Here is a 20,961-nt window from a genome sequence, read left to right on the forward strand (position 1 = left end):
GACTATAGACTTTTATAATCCAAAGGTTGATCAATCCTTATCTAATGGTTCATATTCATTTTTACCAAAAAAACAAAAAAAAAACTATGTCTCCTATCATAGGAGACCTATTAAGGTCTCCCACCAGAAATGGAGCCTGGACATTGTATAATATATACAAGGGTTCGAGTTTGAACTCCGAACATCCCACTTATTCACCCTAGAACATCCACAATGGAGACATTCATTTTTTACTACTTAAATGAGTCTCACGTGTACACATTACTTATTTATAATTTTTTAATAGTAACACCTAACAAGTACTCAATCCTTTCAACCCAACATTTCATTTATAATAATCTCCTTACGATATGTGTGCGTGTTATTTTCAACACTAACTTTAATTGCTTAAAATTATCTAGTTGTGTGATCTTCAATTGATATTTATATACATATTTTTTTAAGGAATATACATAATTTTATTGGAAATCCTAAGATTTGGACAGTTGAACAATTGTTGGATGGAATTTAATTCTCTTCTTAAAAGTGGTTTTGAGAAAATGTTCGGAGCATCCCTACACCTTTTATGAGCGGGTATTGAAACCCTCCTTGTGTTTGCATCATTTGGTTTGTCTTAATCTTGTTCGTTACGTTGTGACAAACTAACTTTTCTGACTAGATTGGTAGCAAAAGTATAATTTAACATTTTACCAATAAAGAGTGGGCATGATTATTTAATTTAACTAATGTAATATTTTGATTAAATAAGAAGATATTAAATACATCTAAAAAACAGAAGATATTAAATAAGGTTAAATATTGAAATAATCTATGTGAAATACGCAAACTTTAGAAATACCGCATTAAAAAAGCACAAATTCTTCTCTTTCTCATTCTTTCTATTTTGGCCCCTGTGTAGCCTGGTAACATAAGAGACGTTGACGCGGTATAGAATCTTGCCATACGGCTACCGAGAGTCTTGTTGCAATATATATGTGTGTGTGTATATAAAGACAGTCTTGTTGCAATTGTTAGTAGTTAGTTTGTTATGTTAATATTTATTTCTTAGACTAGATTTAAATTTAGGACCTTCAACTTAGTATTATCTTTTAGTTGAGGCTAGTTGAGTTGCCCTATTAGTTAGCACTCTTGATCCAACAACATTCAACTTATGGATTATTAATGAATATGTGTACATGGAATGTAAGCATTGTTTCTATTACCCTCTTTAACGGTTTTTTCTAGATCACCCTCTCTTATTTAGAGGGTAAAATACCCTCTTATGATATCAATCAATCAAAATGTAATATACATTGGCAACATTAAATGTCATAAATGAGTCAATTTTTTTTCTAAAAAAAAATCAATTATAATCATAAAGTAACTTTTAATTTTTATTTAATTATAGACATGATTACATTGGAGATCATTTATCTTATTTATTTGTTACACTTAGGTCCTTTATCTTTATTTTTTTTCCGCTTAGGTCTTTTATCTCTTATAAAAGCACATATACATCCTTTTTCTCATTTTTTTTATTAAAAAAAATACATAATTTTATTTTTTAAAATATCTTTTTATTAAAAATGAAACAAATCCAGAAATATGATGAAGATGTTCATCATCTTCATCTTCTTCCTTTGAATCTTCATCATCTTCATTGAATCAAAAAAATTTATACACAAATATATCTCCAAATATCATGAATTAATGTTATATTCACCTCAAATCTTCTTTTTAAACACAAAAATCAAACCCCTATAGAGAAAGAGATTTAGTTTCATCAAAAAATCAAACCCCTATAGAGAAAGAGATTTAGTTACATCTTCATCATATTTTTGAATTTTTTTTTCAGTTTTAATAAAAATATATTTTTAAAAATAAAATTATGTATTTTTTAATATAAAAAAAATGCGAAAAAAGATGTATATGTGCTTGGAAAAAATAAAGACAAAGGCCCAAAGTGTTACAAATAAATAAGATAAAGGACCCATAATGTAATATTGCCTTAATTATATTTAGATGTTCAATCTTAATTAATTTATACTACATGACTGACTTAGAACAATTAAAATTTCACATCAAATTTTTTTCATATGAATGTCCTTAAATTTATCAGTTATATTCATAAAATTTATTCCTCCCATTTTGATTGTTCAATTTTGTCGTTCCCAACTGTCGTCAACGCGGGAGGTGGTCGGTTGACCACCGGTTGCCACCACTGACCACCATATTATTTTTAATTATTTACTTAATAATATTTAATATTTCTTTAAATTATTTGGGCTTTTATCAATTTTACTGGGCTTGGAAAAAAAACAGTTTTGGGCCTGTTACATAAAATTTCTTATGATTGAATTCACTAAATAAACACATTAATAACTAATACACCTCTTAAAAAAATCATACACATTGATTGATGGATCGGATGGATAATCTATCCATTAAAATCTAATAATGAATGGATTGGATTGACATAATCTTTAATGGATGGATTGGATGGTTTTTTTTTTCAACAAAAAAAATAGTGGATTTTAATGGATTAATGGATTTTTTTTTATCCATTTATTAGGATCCAAATCCATATCCATCCATTTTGCCACCCCTAATATTTCTCCAAACTTTGGTTCTTCTAAATTCTCTATTACAAATTTTAATCACTAATTTACTAAAGTCCATGTCGCATATTACAAATGATTTTTCTAACATGCCATTGATATTTTTTATGCAATGACATATCATTTATAAAACCTTGAAATATTAATAGTTTAATAATTTAAGGAGTTAACCAATTTATTTATTTTTCTAAAAACAAACCTTTATCTATAACTTCAAATTAAAGATCAAATGGTTAAGTTATTAAATTAATGATATTTTAAGATCCTAACGAATATCATAAAAAAAAAAAAAAAAAAAAAAAAATCGCTTGGAGCGTGGAACAAGAACTTCTATAAAAAAAACTGAGACTAAAGCCGGTAGTAGAAAATTTAGAGGAACCAAAGTACGAATAAATTTGTAGACAAGCTAAAACTGAAAGTTGGTATCTTTAAAGGAACTAATTTTTTTTTTTTGAATAATGTAAAAATAACATTTAATCCAAATATAAATTATTAATATTATTTTTTTAATATCATTAAAGTAAAAATAATATTTTAAGATGGTATAAATTTAGGCTCCAACTTCTCTAAGAACAATATTTTGAATTAAAAAAAAAAAAAAAAAATCAAATTTTTTAAAAAAAAGTTTATACTCGTAACTGAAGAATACACTGATATAGACAAAAGTTTGTACTCGAATCCCCAGCCTATTTTAACGTTTCTAGTCTGAAGTGAACACTAGGTTCTATTGTAACGTGAGTACGCCGTTGGATATATATACCTGCGGTAAATTGTAAGACAGAAAAGAATGCCCTCCAAAAATTAAAACAGGCACGATGCATTTTATTAGTTTATTACTGTACACAATTTAAAGAACAAAACATCTCTATCTATGGGAGTCAATATATTCAAAATTCCTGTACTTATATAATTGCATTTTAGGTAAAAAGATTTCAAGATCCAAACATTCTTCACAGTGAAGTTAAACATTTGTAGATATTTGTTGTCATGTAAGTTTTGCTCATGTGTCAACCTCTTTACTTAACACGTTGACATCTCAACAAAGAAAAAGAAACTGAATTCTCAATCTTCTTTTCAGTGAGAACTTAGAAATACAAGGAAAAAACAAAACGCTTATTCAGCGTTTGCATCTTCGACAGATTTCTTGTATTCAGGTTTCAGCTCATAAGTTCCTTGATTGGCGCCTCTTTTATTGTAGACACACAATTCATTCAAGATCTCTTTCAAGAATTGCTGCAACAGAAATAGTGGATTAATAAGTTACCTTCAATGCATTTATATATGTATATACACCAGAGCTATGAGAAACCAAAATCAGAGTGTTCCAATGCGAAAATAAAATAAAACGGCCAAAAAAAAAACATACCGCAGGTTGATCAGTCTCTTGAACAAGTTGCTTCAAGGCCCAGTTAGGCTGTCTTTCGAATAGTTTGAACATTATATCCTCCAGCTCTCCCCGATCTCTTCTTGTTCTCTTTGTATCAGTTTGTTTGACTGGCTGTGTCCTCTTCTTATCCTACAAGAGTTTCAGAAGAGTAAGAAAAAGCCCCACAGAATTACAACATGCATGCACACACGCACATTTGAAGGAACAAACCTTCTCCAAGGATCAATTCCAATGAACCTTATTGTGATTTGCATCAATTTTGTCATTGTATCATCATCTAATAAATACACCTAAGAATCTATTGTATCATACTAGTGTTTTAGAGTCGTGATATGAAGTTCAACTCTAACATACATTAGTGTAAAAATTCCACACCGCCAGGTACTTAATATAAGTAAAAGTTAACATGAGCAATGGATTATAACATGTAAGCAAAATAAATACCTTAAAATTGGATGAAACTAAGCCAACCATTCCAGGCATTGGCCTCATGTGCGTTCCACGGTCATCAGCAATAATCTTCCAGTTGAATCAAGGAAACCAAAGATTCAATAATTATCTTATCATAGACATATAACAAAAACAATTAAGCGATAATTCAATGATAAACATGAAATGCTACCTGTACTTGACGATTTTTAATCATAGATTTCTTTGTCCTCTCCCGGCACAATTTTCCATAATCATCCATGTTTTCATGACGTGGCTTCATATCAAACTTATGCTCTACTTTCCCTTCCATTGCAACCTTGTCACCTAAAATAAAGGTAAAACTGTTACCAAACTCAAGGAAACCAAGCTTTACTGTGATAACTGAGAGAAAATTAAGCTGTATAGAAAAGCAGCACTCATCATTTTTCTAGGTACTAAAGAGTCCAAATATTAATGCAAGAGGTTTCACTGCTACAAAGTGGCTTAATACCTTAATTTCAATCATAGCATTAGATCCCAGCTATAAAAGCATAGTCTCCAACAATAATATAGTTGTGTAGTAGATCAAGGAGGGACTACTGCTACCGAAGATAATAAATACATTGCAAACAATGTTTAAACTCAAAAAGTATTGAAAAAGTAGGATATTCAACATTCAATAAAAAGTCACATCTCAAATATACAACACAAAATGGCATGATATTCCATTAAGTTTCAATTATGCCAAAACAAATAGTTATTTTTATGAAAAATATATCTATGTCATAGTTGAATTGCAGCAGTTAAGTCTTGTTACCTCACCTTTGTTTTTTGAACTGCATAACAGATTTCTTACAACTTACAATTGAAAATAAAAAAAGAAAAAGAAATGAAGGACCACAATATTAGATTAGAGGCATAGAGTTGAAGTAATACTCTAGTGTGTACGTAAACAAATGAAAGTAGATTTTGGAGTTTAAAACAAAACAAAAAAAGAATTATTAATTACTTGGGGCTTTAACTGAACAAACATCAGCAAATATATCACAAACATAATATTTGAACAAACATCGGAATTCAACTAGTTTAACAGCCACCGACTCAACATAATCAGCAATAACATAATATTTGAACCATGGTTAACTGGATCTTACAATACATGTGAGTTTTATATCGATTTGATACTAAATAAAATCCAATCGATACAAATCTGTAGTGTGTATCTATGCGGAAATTTATCTCATCTTGAATTCCAATTCATTATGATGAATCGCAATTCACTGTGATGAATCGTGACCTGATTCATTCTAATGAATCACTACATAAACTTAGTGTAGCCAACCACTTTTTACTTGTCAATTTTGTATAACCAACCACTTTTCTTTTGTCATTTGATATTTAACTTGAATCTTGAATTAGTTTGAGGTTCATATATGATATATTATAAGCTTATAATTTTGTTATGTCACAAGGTTCGGTTCATGAATGGAAAAAAGGTCTTCCGATTCACAATTTGAATCTGGATTTGATAGCCATAATTTGAACCATAAAACTGATGAAAACATCACAAGTTTTATATTACATGTCTGCATGGTTAATTTAAATATTAAAAATAAGTGTTATGTCATCTACAAGTTACTAGACATCTAACATGTGTGACATAGTCTTGCTCCAATTATGAAATTGTAATTGATGAGTAGGAACTACAACAGTGACACAATGAGCAGAGATTGCAACTCACCTTCGCTTGTCTCAGAGAAGATGCACATAGGAACGAAGTCTTTAAACATATTCAAAGAATACGTTTTTGGCATATTCACAGCTTCAGTGCCAGACATCTCCATTGTAAACTGACATAATTATGAAGGAGTTATAAATCAGTGACTGTCTTAAAGCAACACAGGCAAACAATATTTAATCAGAAGCAGTTAACTATAAGGTGATGAATCTACAAGTTGAATATTTGCTCCTAGTGCACAGTCAACAAATATGAATGTCATAATAGCGCATATCACATATAATAACTAATAAGCAATCCTTTAAATATGGAAATGTTTTGATTTAGAACCTAGTAATCAATCCTGGATAATGGCACATGGTGGTGACTGGCCCCGAAATTGTTAAATATCAGTAAAACATTCAAATCGAGGGTAAAATGAGTTTTTGCATGGGCTTAAAAGTTTGTGGCAACCATGGTTATCAAATCGAGATTCAAAAAATGAATCGAAAGACCTACTCTTCAAATCATGATTCATAACAAGTGAAATATGCAAAAAAACACCAGTCGGTATATTATACATGGACTTCAATAAAATTCAAGAATAGTCACCAACTATATGAAGTGGACAAGTGGCTGTATATGCACAAAGTTCAGGGGAAAATTACAATTCATGCAATTCATCAGAATGACAATTTATTGTGTGATTCATGCAGAAAATAGATATGCACAATTTTTCATATTAATTGGGTTATGCACGATAATCTTGGTCCGCGACTTCTGTAATTTAATGCAACTAATGCTGCTATAGGAGTCATTGCGACACAAAACAGTAATTGAGCGGCCGAAGGCGGTGATGTTCAGCTGCAATAGCACAGCCATAGCACTATGAATAACTAGGTTTAGAAATCAATTCTCATGTTTGGAACTCATTATTAAAAATCAAATTCCAAGTTTGGTGTATTTTCGAGGTTAATGGAATCCAATTAACTCGACAATTTACTTTATTACCCTTGCTCAGAAATCGAATATACAGAATAAAACTGAAATTTAACAAGAGTATAGCTCCATTTTTTTTTATTTTTTTTTTTTAACTTAATATCCAACCCAAGGACCGATTAATTCGGAAAACCAAGCTCCATATGGACTGGTCCAACACAAGAACTGTTGAGACCAATTTATTGCATTATCCACAAAATTGCAAAGGCTTTGACAAAATGATTATTAACAATAAAACCAAACCGACCTAAATAGCATAACATAAAATCAAAGTATAATTATAATAGTCCTATAATTAAACAAGTAGAAAGTAATTAAACCAAAACTAGGGATAGTGAAGGGAAGAAAGAGAAGAAGAAAAAGAACCTGAAGATGAGCAGGATCGTCTTCAGGAAGAAGAGGATCAATAGAAAAAACGACTTTGGAAAGAGGTTGAGAAGGTGGGTGATTCTGCCATGATTTAGCAACAGCAACAGGACACTTCATAAGCCACACTGATCTCTCTGCCTTTGATGTCTCCAAGTTTGAACCACCGCTACTTCCACCGTAACTGTTTTCATCTTCCATCTTGATTCTTGAATGATCTTCTTCTCCTTCACCCTATGTTCGTTCGTTCGTTCGTGTCTGATAATGCTTTTTTTCCTAGTCTAATTTTATTTGACTTCAATTCCTTCAAACTAAATTCGTTTTTGGGCTAATGTAGGGAAAATTGCTTTCCACACGTTCAATTTTACTGATACAGCCCCCTAATAATTGTACTCTATATCCTTTTTTAAAGAGAATTAGTAATTTGCTTCCTTAAAATTAATTGGATTCCAATTTATTTAATTTAACTTTTTAAAATTTTCCACCATAATTTTACAGTTTTATATGTGTTTAACTTGATATACAAAAGACTGTGCAATATTTGATGGGTCAATTAAATTGATTTATACTACTCTTTTAATTTAAATGGTTAATTAAATTTTTAGTCCTTATAAAAATAAATCATACTTTTTAGTTCCTATAAAATTTTCTGTTAGTGATTTATTCAACCTCTGTTATTTCTAATTCCTTCACTTTAGGTTTTTGGTGGGATATGACAATGGAAAAATATAGATGTGTTATGCTGAGTTTACAAAATACATGTTTATTAGACATTTTAAATTGATGTTTTTTAATGAGACTAATACTTTGGTAACATAATTTTACTCAGTAATCTTTAACACCTTTAACAAATCTATATAATTACATGCAACTCACACTATTTTCTATACCATCACAGATAAAACACGCACTCCTTAGTTTTTTCTCTTATATTTTCTTTCATGTTCAAATTCTTTTTTCATCTTCTTTCTTTTTCTAATTTACTTTATATCTCTCATGAAAGAAACAAACAAAAACATTCATATATAAAACCGCCACCAACCCACATTTGACTATCTCACCAGATCAGATATACAGGGAGTCTTACATTTAAGGGAGAGATGTTAATGTATTATGTATGAGTTAAAATTATAAATTGAATGAAATAGTATATATTGAACAACATATAAGTGCGAAGACTAATACATCTAATGTCTTAATCTTTTGGAATAAAGATATGGTGTCAATCTAACTTGTAGGATTTTTTTCAAAGTCAAATATGATGCACAAACCCATTATAGGCTCCCTCGGAACTTTGAACATTATAATGAACTTTTTAGTTTTCAATTGATTAATTTTTTTATATTAAATCCAAGTTTTTGGATGTCGTTCCCTTTCATGCAATTTTTTTATCCAACCTCTATATTTCAAATACTTTCACTTCTGGTTTTTAGCGCGACCCGACAATGAAAAATACATATGTGTTATGTTTAGTTGTAGTACATGTTTATTAGATATTTTAATTAAATTAATGTGACTTTTTTTTATTGACTATAATTTTGGTGAAATAATTACTAATAAGTCTCTAATATTACTGTTAACTTTATTTCTAATATTACCACGGACAAAACACACTACTTTTTTCTCGTATTATTTGTCTCATGTTCAAATTTATTTTTAATATTTTTTCTTTTTCTACTCTTCTTTCTTTCACTTAATGAAACATGGGAACATAATAAATCTTCATCCACAAAACCACGATCAACCCACCTTTTCTACAATATTGTGCATACATGTGATCTTACTTTACTATGTCACCATTTCACAAACACAAAGAGTCTTACACTTAAAGAAGATATGTTAATGTGTCCTTTATGGTGATAAAACTCAGTATAAGATCCATTGGACGTCCCAAAGTTATGATGAATTGTTTTGTTAGCTTTTATATCTCATTTATTTAAATTTTTTATCCTAAATTTTAATTATTGAATACCATTCGCTTCCATGCTATTTTTTTTATTCAACCTCCCAAATTCCTTCACTTTTGGTCTTTTGTAGAATCTAACAATGGAAAAATGCATATGTGTTCTACTGAGTTGACAAAAACCTACTTATTGAAAAATTTAAATTGATGTTGCGATTCTTTAATTGAGTCTAATTTGTCATAAAATAATTACCCCAAAAATCCTAATTCTTCAACAATCCCCCAAAATTACCAGCAACTCACATTATTCCATATACTCTCATGGTAAAAGCACACACTCATTTTTTTTTCCTTATCATTTCTCTCATGTTAAAATTTCTTTTTTATTTATTTCTTTTTCTGGTTCATTTTCTCTATACTCATAAAATAAATGAATATAACCACCTCTTAATGAAACCACCATCAACCAACCTTTTCTACCATGTGGTGCCTCAATATTACTTTATTTGGTTATGTCACCAGATTTCAGATGTAGAAAGTCTCACATTTAGGAGAGAGAAGTTAATTTGTCGTATGTGAGTTAAAGTTTCATATTGAATGCAAGAGTAGGTGGTCAGAAAAAATACAAGTGAGATGACACAAATAACTAATGCCTTAAAATTTTGGATGAGGATGTGGTATTAGTTTCACTTTTATGGGTGCTTTTACCCAAATGTGATTATCCAACTCAGTTTAGGTTCTCCTGGAAGTCACAACACTACGATAAACTATTTTGTTAGTTTTAGATGTTATTTGTTTAATTTTTCATCTAAAATTTTAGTTTTCAAATGTCATTTGGTTTGACGCAATTTTTTTAGTCAACCTTTATTATTTTAAATTACTTTACTTTTGGTCTTTGGTGTGATCTGAAAATGGAAAAATGTAGATGTGTTATGCTGAGTTGGCAAAATACATATTTATTAGACATTTCAAGTGAAGGTATGGTGTCAATCTCACTTGTGTGATTGCTCTTACCATAATATGATATTCCTATTCAATGTAGGTTTCCTCCGTAGTCCCAATATTAGGACGAACTAATTTGCTGGTGTTTGAAGTTCATTTGTTAATTTTTTTTTTTAGAGTTAGTTAAGTAAATGGTCCCTATAAATATCCAGAATTTCACTTTAATTCATACAAAAATAAATCACACTTTTTAGTTATTGTAAAAAATTTCGTCAGCATTTTTAGTCTTTATCAAGTTTTTTTCACAGCATTCTTAGTCCCTGTAAAAATTGTGAGGACAATGTTGAATGTATATTATTTTATATTTATTGGTTGAAGTTAAAATAAAAAATAAGAAATATGGAAGTAAACAGCTGCTAAGGGTTTAAGGCTTTTATTTGGCAATATTGTTAGATTACAGTAGGTAGTTTATAGTGTACAAGTGTTTACAAAAAAAGATATATATATTTGAAGGGAAAAGTGTTTGATAGAGTTTATTGCATTTTTGTATATATTTTTTCAAGTAGTGTTTGATTTTTATAGTTTATAGTGTATCATTTTATCTTGGATTTGTACCATTATTATCATAATTGCAAAATTTTGAATATTAATTTAAAATATATTTCTATACCTTTAAAAAAAAAAAATTCGACCGTTAAATTCATCAAATCTTTCATATTCAACATTTCAGTTCATTCGCCATCACCTAATTCACTGATAATGGTTATAATTTCAAAATATAATTTACGGTAAGATTTAGAAGTGAAAACAACCTAAATATCATCTGATAATGCTAATAACAGATTGTCCAAGGGGGAAAATTTGACATGACAACAATTTCAAACATAGAATCAAAACAACTGATAAATCTCTAAAGAAAACCCTATATTGAATCTTTTAATCTTTTTTTAAGGAATTTTTTAACACGTTTTATCGAATGTGTTTTCTTCGATTGATCGATTTATTTCGTAGTAAACTAAAATTTGACATTTTTAGAAAATAATTAATATTAAAGAATTTATTGTAACGTGTATTAAGAAGAGTGATAATATTTCTCATTATTCATTAATAAAGAAACGAATTTTTAAATTAATTTTAAAGAATTTATTGTAACGTGTATTAAGAAGAGTAGTAACATTTCTCGTTAATATAGATACGAAAATTTTTTGTACCAAAAAAAAAAATAGATACGAAAATTTCTACCCAAAAGAAAAAAAAAACAAAATTAATTTTCTAAAGTATATTATACTATACATAAGTTTATGGTGACAACTAGGCTACCCATGAAAGAATGATGGGTAATTTACCCAAACCAATACACATTAATTAGCCACATAAGCACATATTCATGAACTATCTTGACCCCACAAATAAATTGTTCATTTTCATTGGTTAGTGGGTAAATAACCCACTATACATTCAAAAAAAAAAAAAGTTTATACTATACATAACTTAAAAAAAAAAAAAGGGTTATACTATACATATGTTAAGTAGTGAAATTGTTGTATACATTAAATGTCTTTCGTACTCTTAAAACACCTTAGGTGATATGTAGGGTAAGTACTTAGTTAGCTTCCTATATGTGGCATGTTCTAGAGTTAAAATTGCTATTTTCGTCTATAAATCATGTGGTATTTAGCAACTACAGTCCATCCTCGTCATTAAGGGATGTAAATGAAAATGGGTTGAACTTGTATCCATCTCCCTCATAAAACTTGTTCTGAAACTCTACCCAATGAAGTCTCAAAGCATGCAAGAACGCACTTAAACTTTCCATTACTAGTAAGACACCAACGGTTGCACATATAAAAACAATAATGCCAACAATGAGAACAATGATGTTGTTATACCTACATCAGTCACACAAATAAATCAAATAACTTTTCAAATAACCATCACTTGCATATCACAACTACAATTACTTACCCCCATGTGAGAAGCAAAACTTTGTCGTAGAAAACGCTTGACAACTCTGAATGAGCTAAACTAAACATGACCAAAGAAAAATATGAATAATAGGTTACGATGCATACATCAATAGAAGTTTGAATCAAATATTTTGAGAAACATGCAGATGCAACTAATACATGGGCAGAAAATAAATTAAAGCTTGTCGTTGGGTATAAGCTTAACAACTGAACCCGTACCTACATTACATATACTCACCCCGACTTTGACATAATAAACCCGGCGAGGTTTAACCTTTTATTTCCCACCATGGGAAAAAGCTAGTTTTGAAGAACAGGTGATAGTTGCTTGAGCCCAAACAACAAAAAAAGAAACTTTTATATTATAATGTTTTCCGTCCCTTTTACTAATTGACCTCCCCCCTTTATCTAACAAATTAATTGAAAATATGAACTTCGTGTGAGAGAATTTAATCATCAATATTTCAATCTATTTTCCAAACACAGCGGAATGTTTACTTCGAATGAAAGATTTCTTAAAAAAATAAAAATAAATTGATGATGAAAATTCTTGATCTGTGTTTATTCTTCAAATGAATGTCTAAATATATATATATATATATATATATATTATTTTTAACGTTGAAGCTCCCTTCCTTTTCCCTTCAGATTTGATGCACCATGAAAAAGTTTGTGAATGAAATATTTCATCTTTTATTCGGTGAGTGAAAGGTCATTAAAATCGTCATCTTATTCGTTAATCTCAGCAGCTGAAGTTAACAGAATCCCGGTGATCGAAATCTCGCTAGAAAGGTGCTACTTGAAAAACTAAAATCGATGATGGTTTAAATAAATGAATGGAATTTATAAAGGATGACGAAAGGAGTTTGCGTAGTGGCGTGTTCAAAAGAAAAACGAGTTATGGTTATGGAGGTTTCATGGTTGAGACCTGAGAAGAAGAAAGACAAAAGTGACGGGGTGAAGTTTCCGTTAAGAGAGAGAACGAGGATGACAAAGAAATTTGTTTTTAAAATAACAAACAATTTAATAAATAATAATAATAAATGAATTAAACCTAAAAGGATAAAATGTTATTTAATGAATTGGTGGGGTCATATTTTTTTAATGTTTTTCCATCAAAAAGTCATTGCAATTATCAGATAAACAATCTCAACCATTAAAATAAAATACTATTATATCTATGGTCATGTTTAGCCTTTCCCATCATGAAAAACAAATTTCATTTCCCATGCTAAACTCCACCAATAAACCCTCTTTGAATGGGTTCAAGTTCAGGCCTTTCCCGTTTTCAAAATATGTGGGTGGGACGGGTAATGAGAACACAAAAATGAATCATCTATCGTATTCATATTGAATTTAATTTATTTTGACAAAAATACACAAATTGACATCTCAAACTTTCAACTACTTACCTGAGGGCCCATAAACGAAGATATGAAGCTGTATTAGACACAGCTCCAAGCACAAATTCTATTGTATGTATAAGTTGGTGCACAAAAACCTCGCTGAAATCAAACTCCTGGTGGTTTTTGTGAATACCATGTGACTTTGATTCAAGAGGATCATCCACGTTGTAGATCAAAGAGTAGGATTGACTTTTATGCCTCTGAGGAATGAAGGTAATAAAAGTTAGAATCGGGGTTTAATGACAACAAATAAGAACAAATTTAAAATAATAGCTTAGAGTATACTTCTTGATGTTGTTTCTTCAAGAGAAAGGGCTTTGGTAATAACATCCATGGTACTGAAACGAGTGCCAACAATAGTAATATAACCTAACAATAATTTAATAGTAGGAAATTTAGATGTGGCGTATATTTAGTATCACTAAGCAACTGTGTATCTAAATAAAATATGAAATTTCTTACTTGTAATAACTTTTGGCCAACAAAGAGCTGGTTTTCACCCAAATCATCTGTTGGACTTAGAAACATGTATATCATTACATGATACAAATCAGCCTGTGATCCAGTGCACCATTTTACAATTATGAGGAGTGAAAGATAGCCAAATAGGCTGTTCAGGAATATAATTTGGGGAACAAATTGGTGCCTGAAGCAATATAGGTAAGTCAAAGAAAAAGATGAATAACCTTCCAATATCAACTAAAGGTTACTTTATGATATTACCATATGTTTATGTTGTTTTCAAAGTATTTGGCATTATAGTAACTCAGAATGATTCCAAGATTCATTTGGGATACTCCAAGTAGAATTGACATCTTCATTTTTAGAGAGTTAAGAAATGGAAGTTCACTCCGTGTACCATGCCATTTAGGATCTACGCCAAATGGATAAGTGTCGCGCACTTTTACCAAACCTATTGTAGTAGCATCCCTGAAAGAAAAAGAAAATATGATACTCGTATTCGTATATAACATAGAAAAATAACGATATGTTGAATAAACTAAATAAAAACCACCTGCATGTAGGATCGCGACATCCATAGGCAGATTGTCCAAATAGTTCAAACGGAATGGAGAAGAATTCATTATATATTAACCCAGTGTAGATTGAGAAAAGTGCCATCATCATAATAATATATCTCCCCCCAAAAACCATTTCTAATATGTCTCCAAGTTTCTGCAATTAACAAAATCAAATAAAACTATAGTTGGAGCAATAAACGATAAAATATTTAGAGTGAAAATAAAACATTACTATAGTTCAGTACCTGACAATAAAACTTTTTTTCATTGATTATGAAATACAAAGTTGCCAATAATAAGCATATGCCATGACCCCAATCACCAAACATTACAGCGAAAAGGAAAGGAAACGTGATGATTGTGTACACACCAGGATTTGCTTCCTGGTACTTGGCAATTCTGTCAAGTATTGACAATTATTTTTTGAGCTCTAGGCTTATGACCCATACATGTAAAAAAAAAAAAATATATATATATATATATATAGAAATAGAATATAAAATATAGTGATACCAGAACCATAAACCTTAATTTAAAACTAAAGGAATGCAGAGATAATGTAAAAAAAAAAAATATGACATTCATGTCTAAGGATATACAAAGACCTTAAAAAAAGCTCAATTGTTAGCATTTTTATGTCTAACCATATGCATATTATTGTTATTATATAAAATAAAAGTATCATATGAACATGCTAAACATTGTGTAACTTACCCATATGCGTCTATAATTTCTTGAAAAGAAGAAGTAAAAATGTTAGTGCAAAAATAGGTGGGTGGTAACTCATTTGTCTGCAAAACCTGAACTATTGCCTCTACTTGAGAGTTACAGTCCATAGTTGCTCGCATCAATGTTTTTTGAATCTGCATTTGAATTTAAATTATTTAGATAGGGAGAGATGTTAAAAATTAAAATCTATATAGATTTAAACACATCTTATAAAAAATTTAATTCACATTTCAAGAAAAAACCTGGCTTGTTGCAAAAACAGGGCACCAGCCTTCTGCAAGGAGACATTTCTTTGTCACATTAATGTTTAGCATATTTAGAATGTGATAAATGGACTTTTCCTTTTGCAACTATTAACGAAAATTTATGAAAGAAAATATCAGCTTCAAAATGAAAATTAATTGCATAATCTAGCAGTAAAATTAAAAAAGAAAGACATATATCATATAAACTATGCATGGCTTTTAGCAAATATAAAATTGAAATTGTCAAACAAACCAGAAGATTCCACTGCTCAAATTTATATCCAATTGTTTGCAACAAATTGCTTCGATGAAGCAAACCTACATCAATGGTTGTCTTTAATTCTACAACTCTTTCCGAAACCTGGCAATTTCATAATGGGAAATAATTATTTATTTGTGTAATATCCACATTCATACTATATAGCTATCAGTTGAGCTCAATTGCAGATAATATTTTGTCTACCTCTGTCATCATCTCAAATTGTTTACTCAAGTCATCCGAGAAGGGATAACGATTTGCTCCAAAAGCATCACAAATTTTGTTAATTTTACTTTTAACTCTCTCTCCCGAGTAAAATATAATAAATACATTTTTATGAACCTGTAAAAGGTAGAAGATTAAGAAAGTATTAGTGACTGATGAGCATAGAAGACTAACTAATTGGAACGAAAGTAATTAATTAGAGACTTTAGAATGAGTAACCTTCTCTCCCGACAAAGGATCTAGAACATGATGTTCAACCACAGCCTGCTTCAGAAAAACATTTCCTCTAGTAGCACGAAATAGAATTCTTTCAAAAGGAATTGATTTTTCCCTAGTAACAAGACCGGTTATAAACCCCAATTTTATCTGCTTTACTGGATATGCTGTCGTCTCCTACAAGTCATAAAATTTCTAAGCATCATCAATAAATGACATTATGAATATAAACTACAAAGTTGTAGGGTATACTTGTTCCATTAATAATGGACAGTCAATAGACCCTTCAACAGATGGTTGTTGAACTTCAAGCTCTCTCTGGCGAGTTGCTGCACTAATTTGTGCCGAAGAGAAAAACTCCCCAACCTAAAATGGTAAAAACAAATAAGGAATTATAAACTTGAATCTAATTGTCTTCTCTAAACACAAACAATTAAATATCAACAGCTTGGTGATGGTTTAGGTGAACTTTAAAAACTATACCTTCTCTAAAACAAGCTTGTACTCTATAAGTTCATTATAAGTGTGCTGCAACTTCTCATTGTTTGAATTAATCTCAATTAGCTCGGCTTCAAGTTCTGCTAGTTTAACCTATATCCATGAAGAAAAATTGTGTTACATGGCAATGCTCTCTTAAATGTACGGTAGAAAAGATATGAAAATTTTAAAAACACCTGACAACCTCCAATTTTTCTAGATCAATAGAACCATCTCTTGTTGACCATGTTGACGGAGATATATTTGCCTTTTTCATTTGCTCCTTAAATAAACGCAACTTACGCGACATTTCCCCACATCTTTTAACCTATTTGATAAAACCGTAAGCTTTCCAATCTGGTCTAGTAAATCAGTTGTGTAAAATGTCTCATAATAAAAATGTTAGCAGAATTAGATTTCATGATAATGATAGATCTTGGTCAAATTTCCAAATGAAAATCAAAAGAAGCATTTAATTGTTTTGGAGTTCAATACACAATCATTTGAAATTGAAGAGTCTCAACCTTTTTAAATGCATACATAGATGTTATAGGTACCTGTGAAGCGTAGGTCTGTTGGAATGGGCTTTTATCTTCATTAAGCTGAAGAATTGATTTAAACAAGATTTATCAATGTAGTATATAAATAATGCTAATTCAGATAGATGAAGAACATCTCAACATTATGGAAAATGTAGTCCGAAGCGTCATAAAGAATACAAAGTGAGAAGGACAAAGATTGGTAATTAAAGGATTCATACATCTTTGAATTGAAAAAGGCCGAGATCGCCAAGGTAAGAGATGGATCGCTGAGCTGATTCAATTGGAATGATCAATTGAACAAGTTGCATAGGTTCTGATCGCAAAAGATCCATTGTGGGAGAATAATAACGTTAACTTTGCATTTGGATTTTAAAATTGGAATGAATAAGGGAAGAATGCATGGCCTGAATATGCTATTATCAAACTCAAATCATGCCACTACTTCCATCTTGCGGCATAAAATGTTTCTTTTTCCTACGAATGCTCACAAACACATTTTTTACAAGTTTAACAATAGTTTTTTATTTTTGCTCAAGTTTTTTTATTTTATTTTATTTAATTCATAGTTTATAACCAATAATTCTCAGATGCATTTTTTGAAGGAATTAATGCTCACATGCTTAATTCACCCCACATTATTTAAAAAAAATAAAAAATTACACATGATTGAAGAATTGTATTCTTGGGGGGAAAAAAATGTGTTTTTGTTCGGAAGTAAACATTCAAACGAAGAAAAAAATGTGCTTTTTATATGTGAAAAAATAACACATAAGGGGTGAAAAATGTTGCTCCCCGTCACTTATTTGCAATCCTTATCCATAATATCCAAAATGTGATAAGAAATTACGATATCTTAGAAAGCAAACTTTTAGACAATGGCTTTATTACACAAATGTTTTAGCTCAATATACATGTGTAGATTCAAATAACTTTGGTTAGAAAACTTCTCTAGTTTAATGATTAAGGACCCTCCATGATATGCCATGTGCTATTTTATTTGTAAAATCTTAGCCTTGTAAACGTAAGGGAAAACGTTCAAATTTTCTAAGTGGCGATTCTAAAATGTTTAAGGTAAATGTTAACCAGTGTCCTCGGACACTTGGTTAAGGAGTTATAAAAAGAAATTTTGTGTCGGAAATTATGTATTCTACTTCTTGAAAGTTAAAAAAGAGTTCTTTTCAATGCAAAACTTGACTTTTCTTTCTACTTTTGGTTCCTTAACCCGTGCTTCCGAGACACTCGTTAACAAGACCCAATGTTTAATAGTGTCACTTTTAATTAATAAAAAAAATCTCGTTTTCTTTTAAAAAAAATGTTTAAGGTCCATAAGTTGAGTTAAACGTTGTAGGAGTAAAGCCAAAAGATTCAATTTGTTTAAAAGATTTACCTTCGTATTTTACATTGTAAGATTAAATTCTATTGAATTTTACAAGAGACTTACATGTTAATGACATTTCTTTTTAAGCCTACACGCATGTTGAGTCGGTCATGTTCATAAGAGACGTATTTTGAGAGAAATCAATCGATGAAAAATATTACATGGTAAAATTGGGTGCATCCTTTTACGCTAAAGTTTTTCTAAATACCCCATGGCCTCAACAATTAATATCTTATAAATTGCTTGCTGATGTGTTGTTAGGTATGTCAATTTTTATATGGGTAGGATCCCTTTGATGGCCATGATATATATATTATATTTTGTTGCAATTTTCCTTTTGATGCATGTATGAGATAGGATAAATTATGTCCTTTGTTAATCTTATTATGTTACTCTCTCTCTCTTATTATGAACCTTGAAAACATATTCAAAATCGGACTCTAACAAATTTTAGTAAAATAGTAGATTTTGTAAAATAAAAAAGGAAAATGTGTAATAATTTTTTAGAAAATGGTAAGGTTTCCCCTCTTGAATTTTCTTGGGAGGTTTGCATTAGATGCACCTAAAATGATTTATCAAAGTTATTTTATTTTGAAGTGTATCTTTAACTTTCTTTAAATGTAAAATTCATTTTAAAATATTATAACCAATTTTAACTAATAAAATCATGTTTAATTTTTCGAGCCATTAAAATTAAGAAAGGGTCGACCTAAAATTTTAACATAATATGCTAATTTCAGTGGGTATGAGTGACAAAAAACAGCATCTTAAAATTTTAACGATATTAATTAATTTTCTTTTCAGAAAAAAATGATAGTGATTAATTTAAATTTTGTTGAAAGAAAATTTAAATTATTTAAATGTAAAGTATAATTGAAATATGTGAAGATATTATATTAAAAAACTGAAAATAAAAGATGCTGTAGGTATTTAGAAAAGTATTCGTATTTCAATATTTACAATATTAAATATTGACAACAGAAAAGCCAAAGAAAATAAATAAATAAGTAAATAAATAAGCATACTAAATAATTAGTTAATTTGTAGTTTCTTAAAAATATTTACAAATTTTTAAATGAAAATATTAATAATTAATTTTTTTGTATATCTGCAACAAAAGAAAAAGATTTTTTTTTTAAATCCTTTTGTGGGTTTACTAGCTTATGCATATTCATTATCTTATTTAGCAATTGTTTAATTCTTTTCAATATCAATAAGTGTTTGTTTGGTTTGGCTTTTAGAAAGTAAAAAAGCATTTTTAGTTCTCCACGGTAAAAATTGGTTTCCATGATATTCGGTTTGACTTTTTAGAATTGCTTTCATTGGTCAAAAACACTTCTCTTAAAGTTAGTAGTTTCTAATTTTCGAGTTGATCATAGTCAATTTTACAATGAACTATCATTAATTTTCTTCACTTTCCTCTTTAATTAGCATTCTAAAGCAATTTTGATCAAAATTATTCAAACAACATTCGTTCTGTTTAATCAATAAGTATATATTATTGCATCCAAACATAAATCGATATCAATCATGTTAAACTTAGTTATGATAAAATTATCAATTCTATACATCGGATCAATTCTATACACGGTAGAACCAAACACACAGTATTGAACCGATGATTTCTTAAACTAGCTTTACAATGTGTTTTCTTCTTTCCATTCTCTCGATGCATGTGGCAAACAGAAGTGACTAGACTTAAGCTACAATTATAGATTCAACTCCTTTTCTATCCCGTCCGCATATGTGTCCTCCAAAAAGTATAAAATCCAGTCAACTTCAATGCTCGGTTCATATTAATTGGTATAATCATGAAAACTGATCTTATTGCAGAAGATTCTAAGTAAAAGATTTAATACATTTAAATTCCCTGATATGGAATATAGTTAGGTTATGCAACATTAATTCAATTTTATTTCAAAATGAATTCTATACAAAAAAAAAAAATCAAGAGGAATAGAAGGGTATGAGAATTGAAAAAAGAGGTTATGGATGAATAAACAAATAATACAAAAGAAAGAATGGGTGAAAGAGAAGGAGAGTGGGTATGTCTCAATCAAATGAAGGTTACGTAGCACATGCAATGCGCCAGTAATTACAAATGTAGGGAAATTTTCGGTAGAGTTTCTGATTCTTCCATATGCACTAAAACAAGCAATCTATGAATTGTGTA

General features: G+C 29.7%; 2 protein-coding genes across 2 annotated transcripts; both read right to left on the minus strand.

Moving 5' to 3' along the window:
• Positions 1–3,467: 3,467 nt before the first annotated feature.
• LOC25490245 (transcription initiation factor IIF subunit beta) lies at positions 3,468–7,764 on the minus strand. The gene is made up of 6 exons (XM_013606733.3): positions 7,478–7,764; positions 6,137–6,245; positions 4,607–4,740; positions 4,429–4,503; positions 3,964–4,113; positions 3,468–3,830 (listed from the first exon to the last, which is right to left on the minus strand). Exons 1-6 carry the CDS (start codon positions 7,676–7,678, stop codon positions 3,711–3,713), a joined length of 789 nt encoding a protein of 262 aa, XP_013462187.1. The 5' UTR covers positions 7,679–7,764; the 3' UTR covers positions 3,468–3,710.
• A 4,191-nt stretch (positions 7,765–11,955) lies between these two features.
• LOC25490246 (V-type proton ATPase subunit a2) lies at positions 11,956–17,742 on the minus strand. Its single transcript, XM_013606734.3, has 18 exons — positions 17,629–17,742; positions 17,426–17,470; positions 17,074–17,196; positions 16,875–16,982; positions 16,644–16,757; positions 16,395–16,568; positions 16,155–16,292; positions 15,945–16,052; positions 15,689–15,796; positions 15,432–15,580; positions 14,963–15,116; positions 14,711–14,871; positions 14,419–14,625; positions 14,158–14,341; positions 13,981–14,064; positions 13,702–13,895; positions 12,288–12,347; positions 11,956–12,211 (listed from the first exon to the last, which is right to left on the minus strand). Exons 1-18 carry the CDS (start codon positions 17,740–17,742, stop codon positions 12,004–12,006), a joined length of 2,433 nt encoding a protein of 810 aa, XP_013462188.2. The 3' UTR covers positions 11,956–12,003.
• Between the last annotated feature and the right edge of the window lie 3,219 nt (positions 17,743–20,961).

The sequence above is a fragment of the Medicago truncatula genome, chromosome 3 (assembly GCF_003473485.1).
Source record: "Medicago truncatula cultivar Jemalong A17 chromosome 3, MtrunA17r5.0-ANR, whole genome shotgun sequence".
Lineage (NCBI taxonomy): Eukaryota > Viridiplantae > Streptophyta > Magnoliopsida > Fabales > Fabaceae > Medicago > Medicago truncatula.

Coding starts and splice junctions, on each gene's coding strand:
- LOC25490245 (XM_013606733.3), bottom strand. CDS start 7,678: ATGGAAGATGAAAACAGTTACGGTGGAAGTAGCGGTGGTTCAAACTTG. Junction 4,741..6,136: donor CTTCTCTGAGACAAGCGAAG/GTGAGTTGCAAT, acceptor CCTTTATTTTAG/GTGACAAGGTTGCAATGGAA. Junction 4,114..4,428: donor TAGTTTCATCCAATTTTAAG/GTATTTATTTTG, acceptor AAACTCTTGTAG/GATAAGAAGAGGACACAGCC.
- LOC25490246 (XM_013606734.3), bottom strand. CDS start 17,742: ATGGATCTTTTGCGATCAGAACCTATGCAACTTGTTCAATTGATCATT. Junction 16,758..16,874: donor ACAAGCTTGTTTTAGAGAAG/GTATAGTTTTTA, acceptor TTACCATTTTAG/GTTGGGGAGTTTTTCTCTTC. Junction 16,293..16,394: donor ATCCTTTGTCGGGAGAGAAG/GTTACTCATTCT, acceptor TACCTTTTACAG/GTTCATAAAAATGTATTTAT.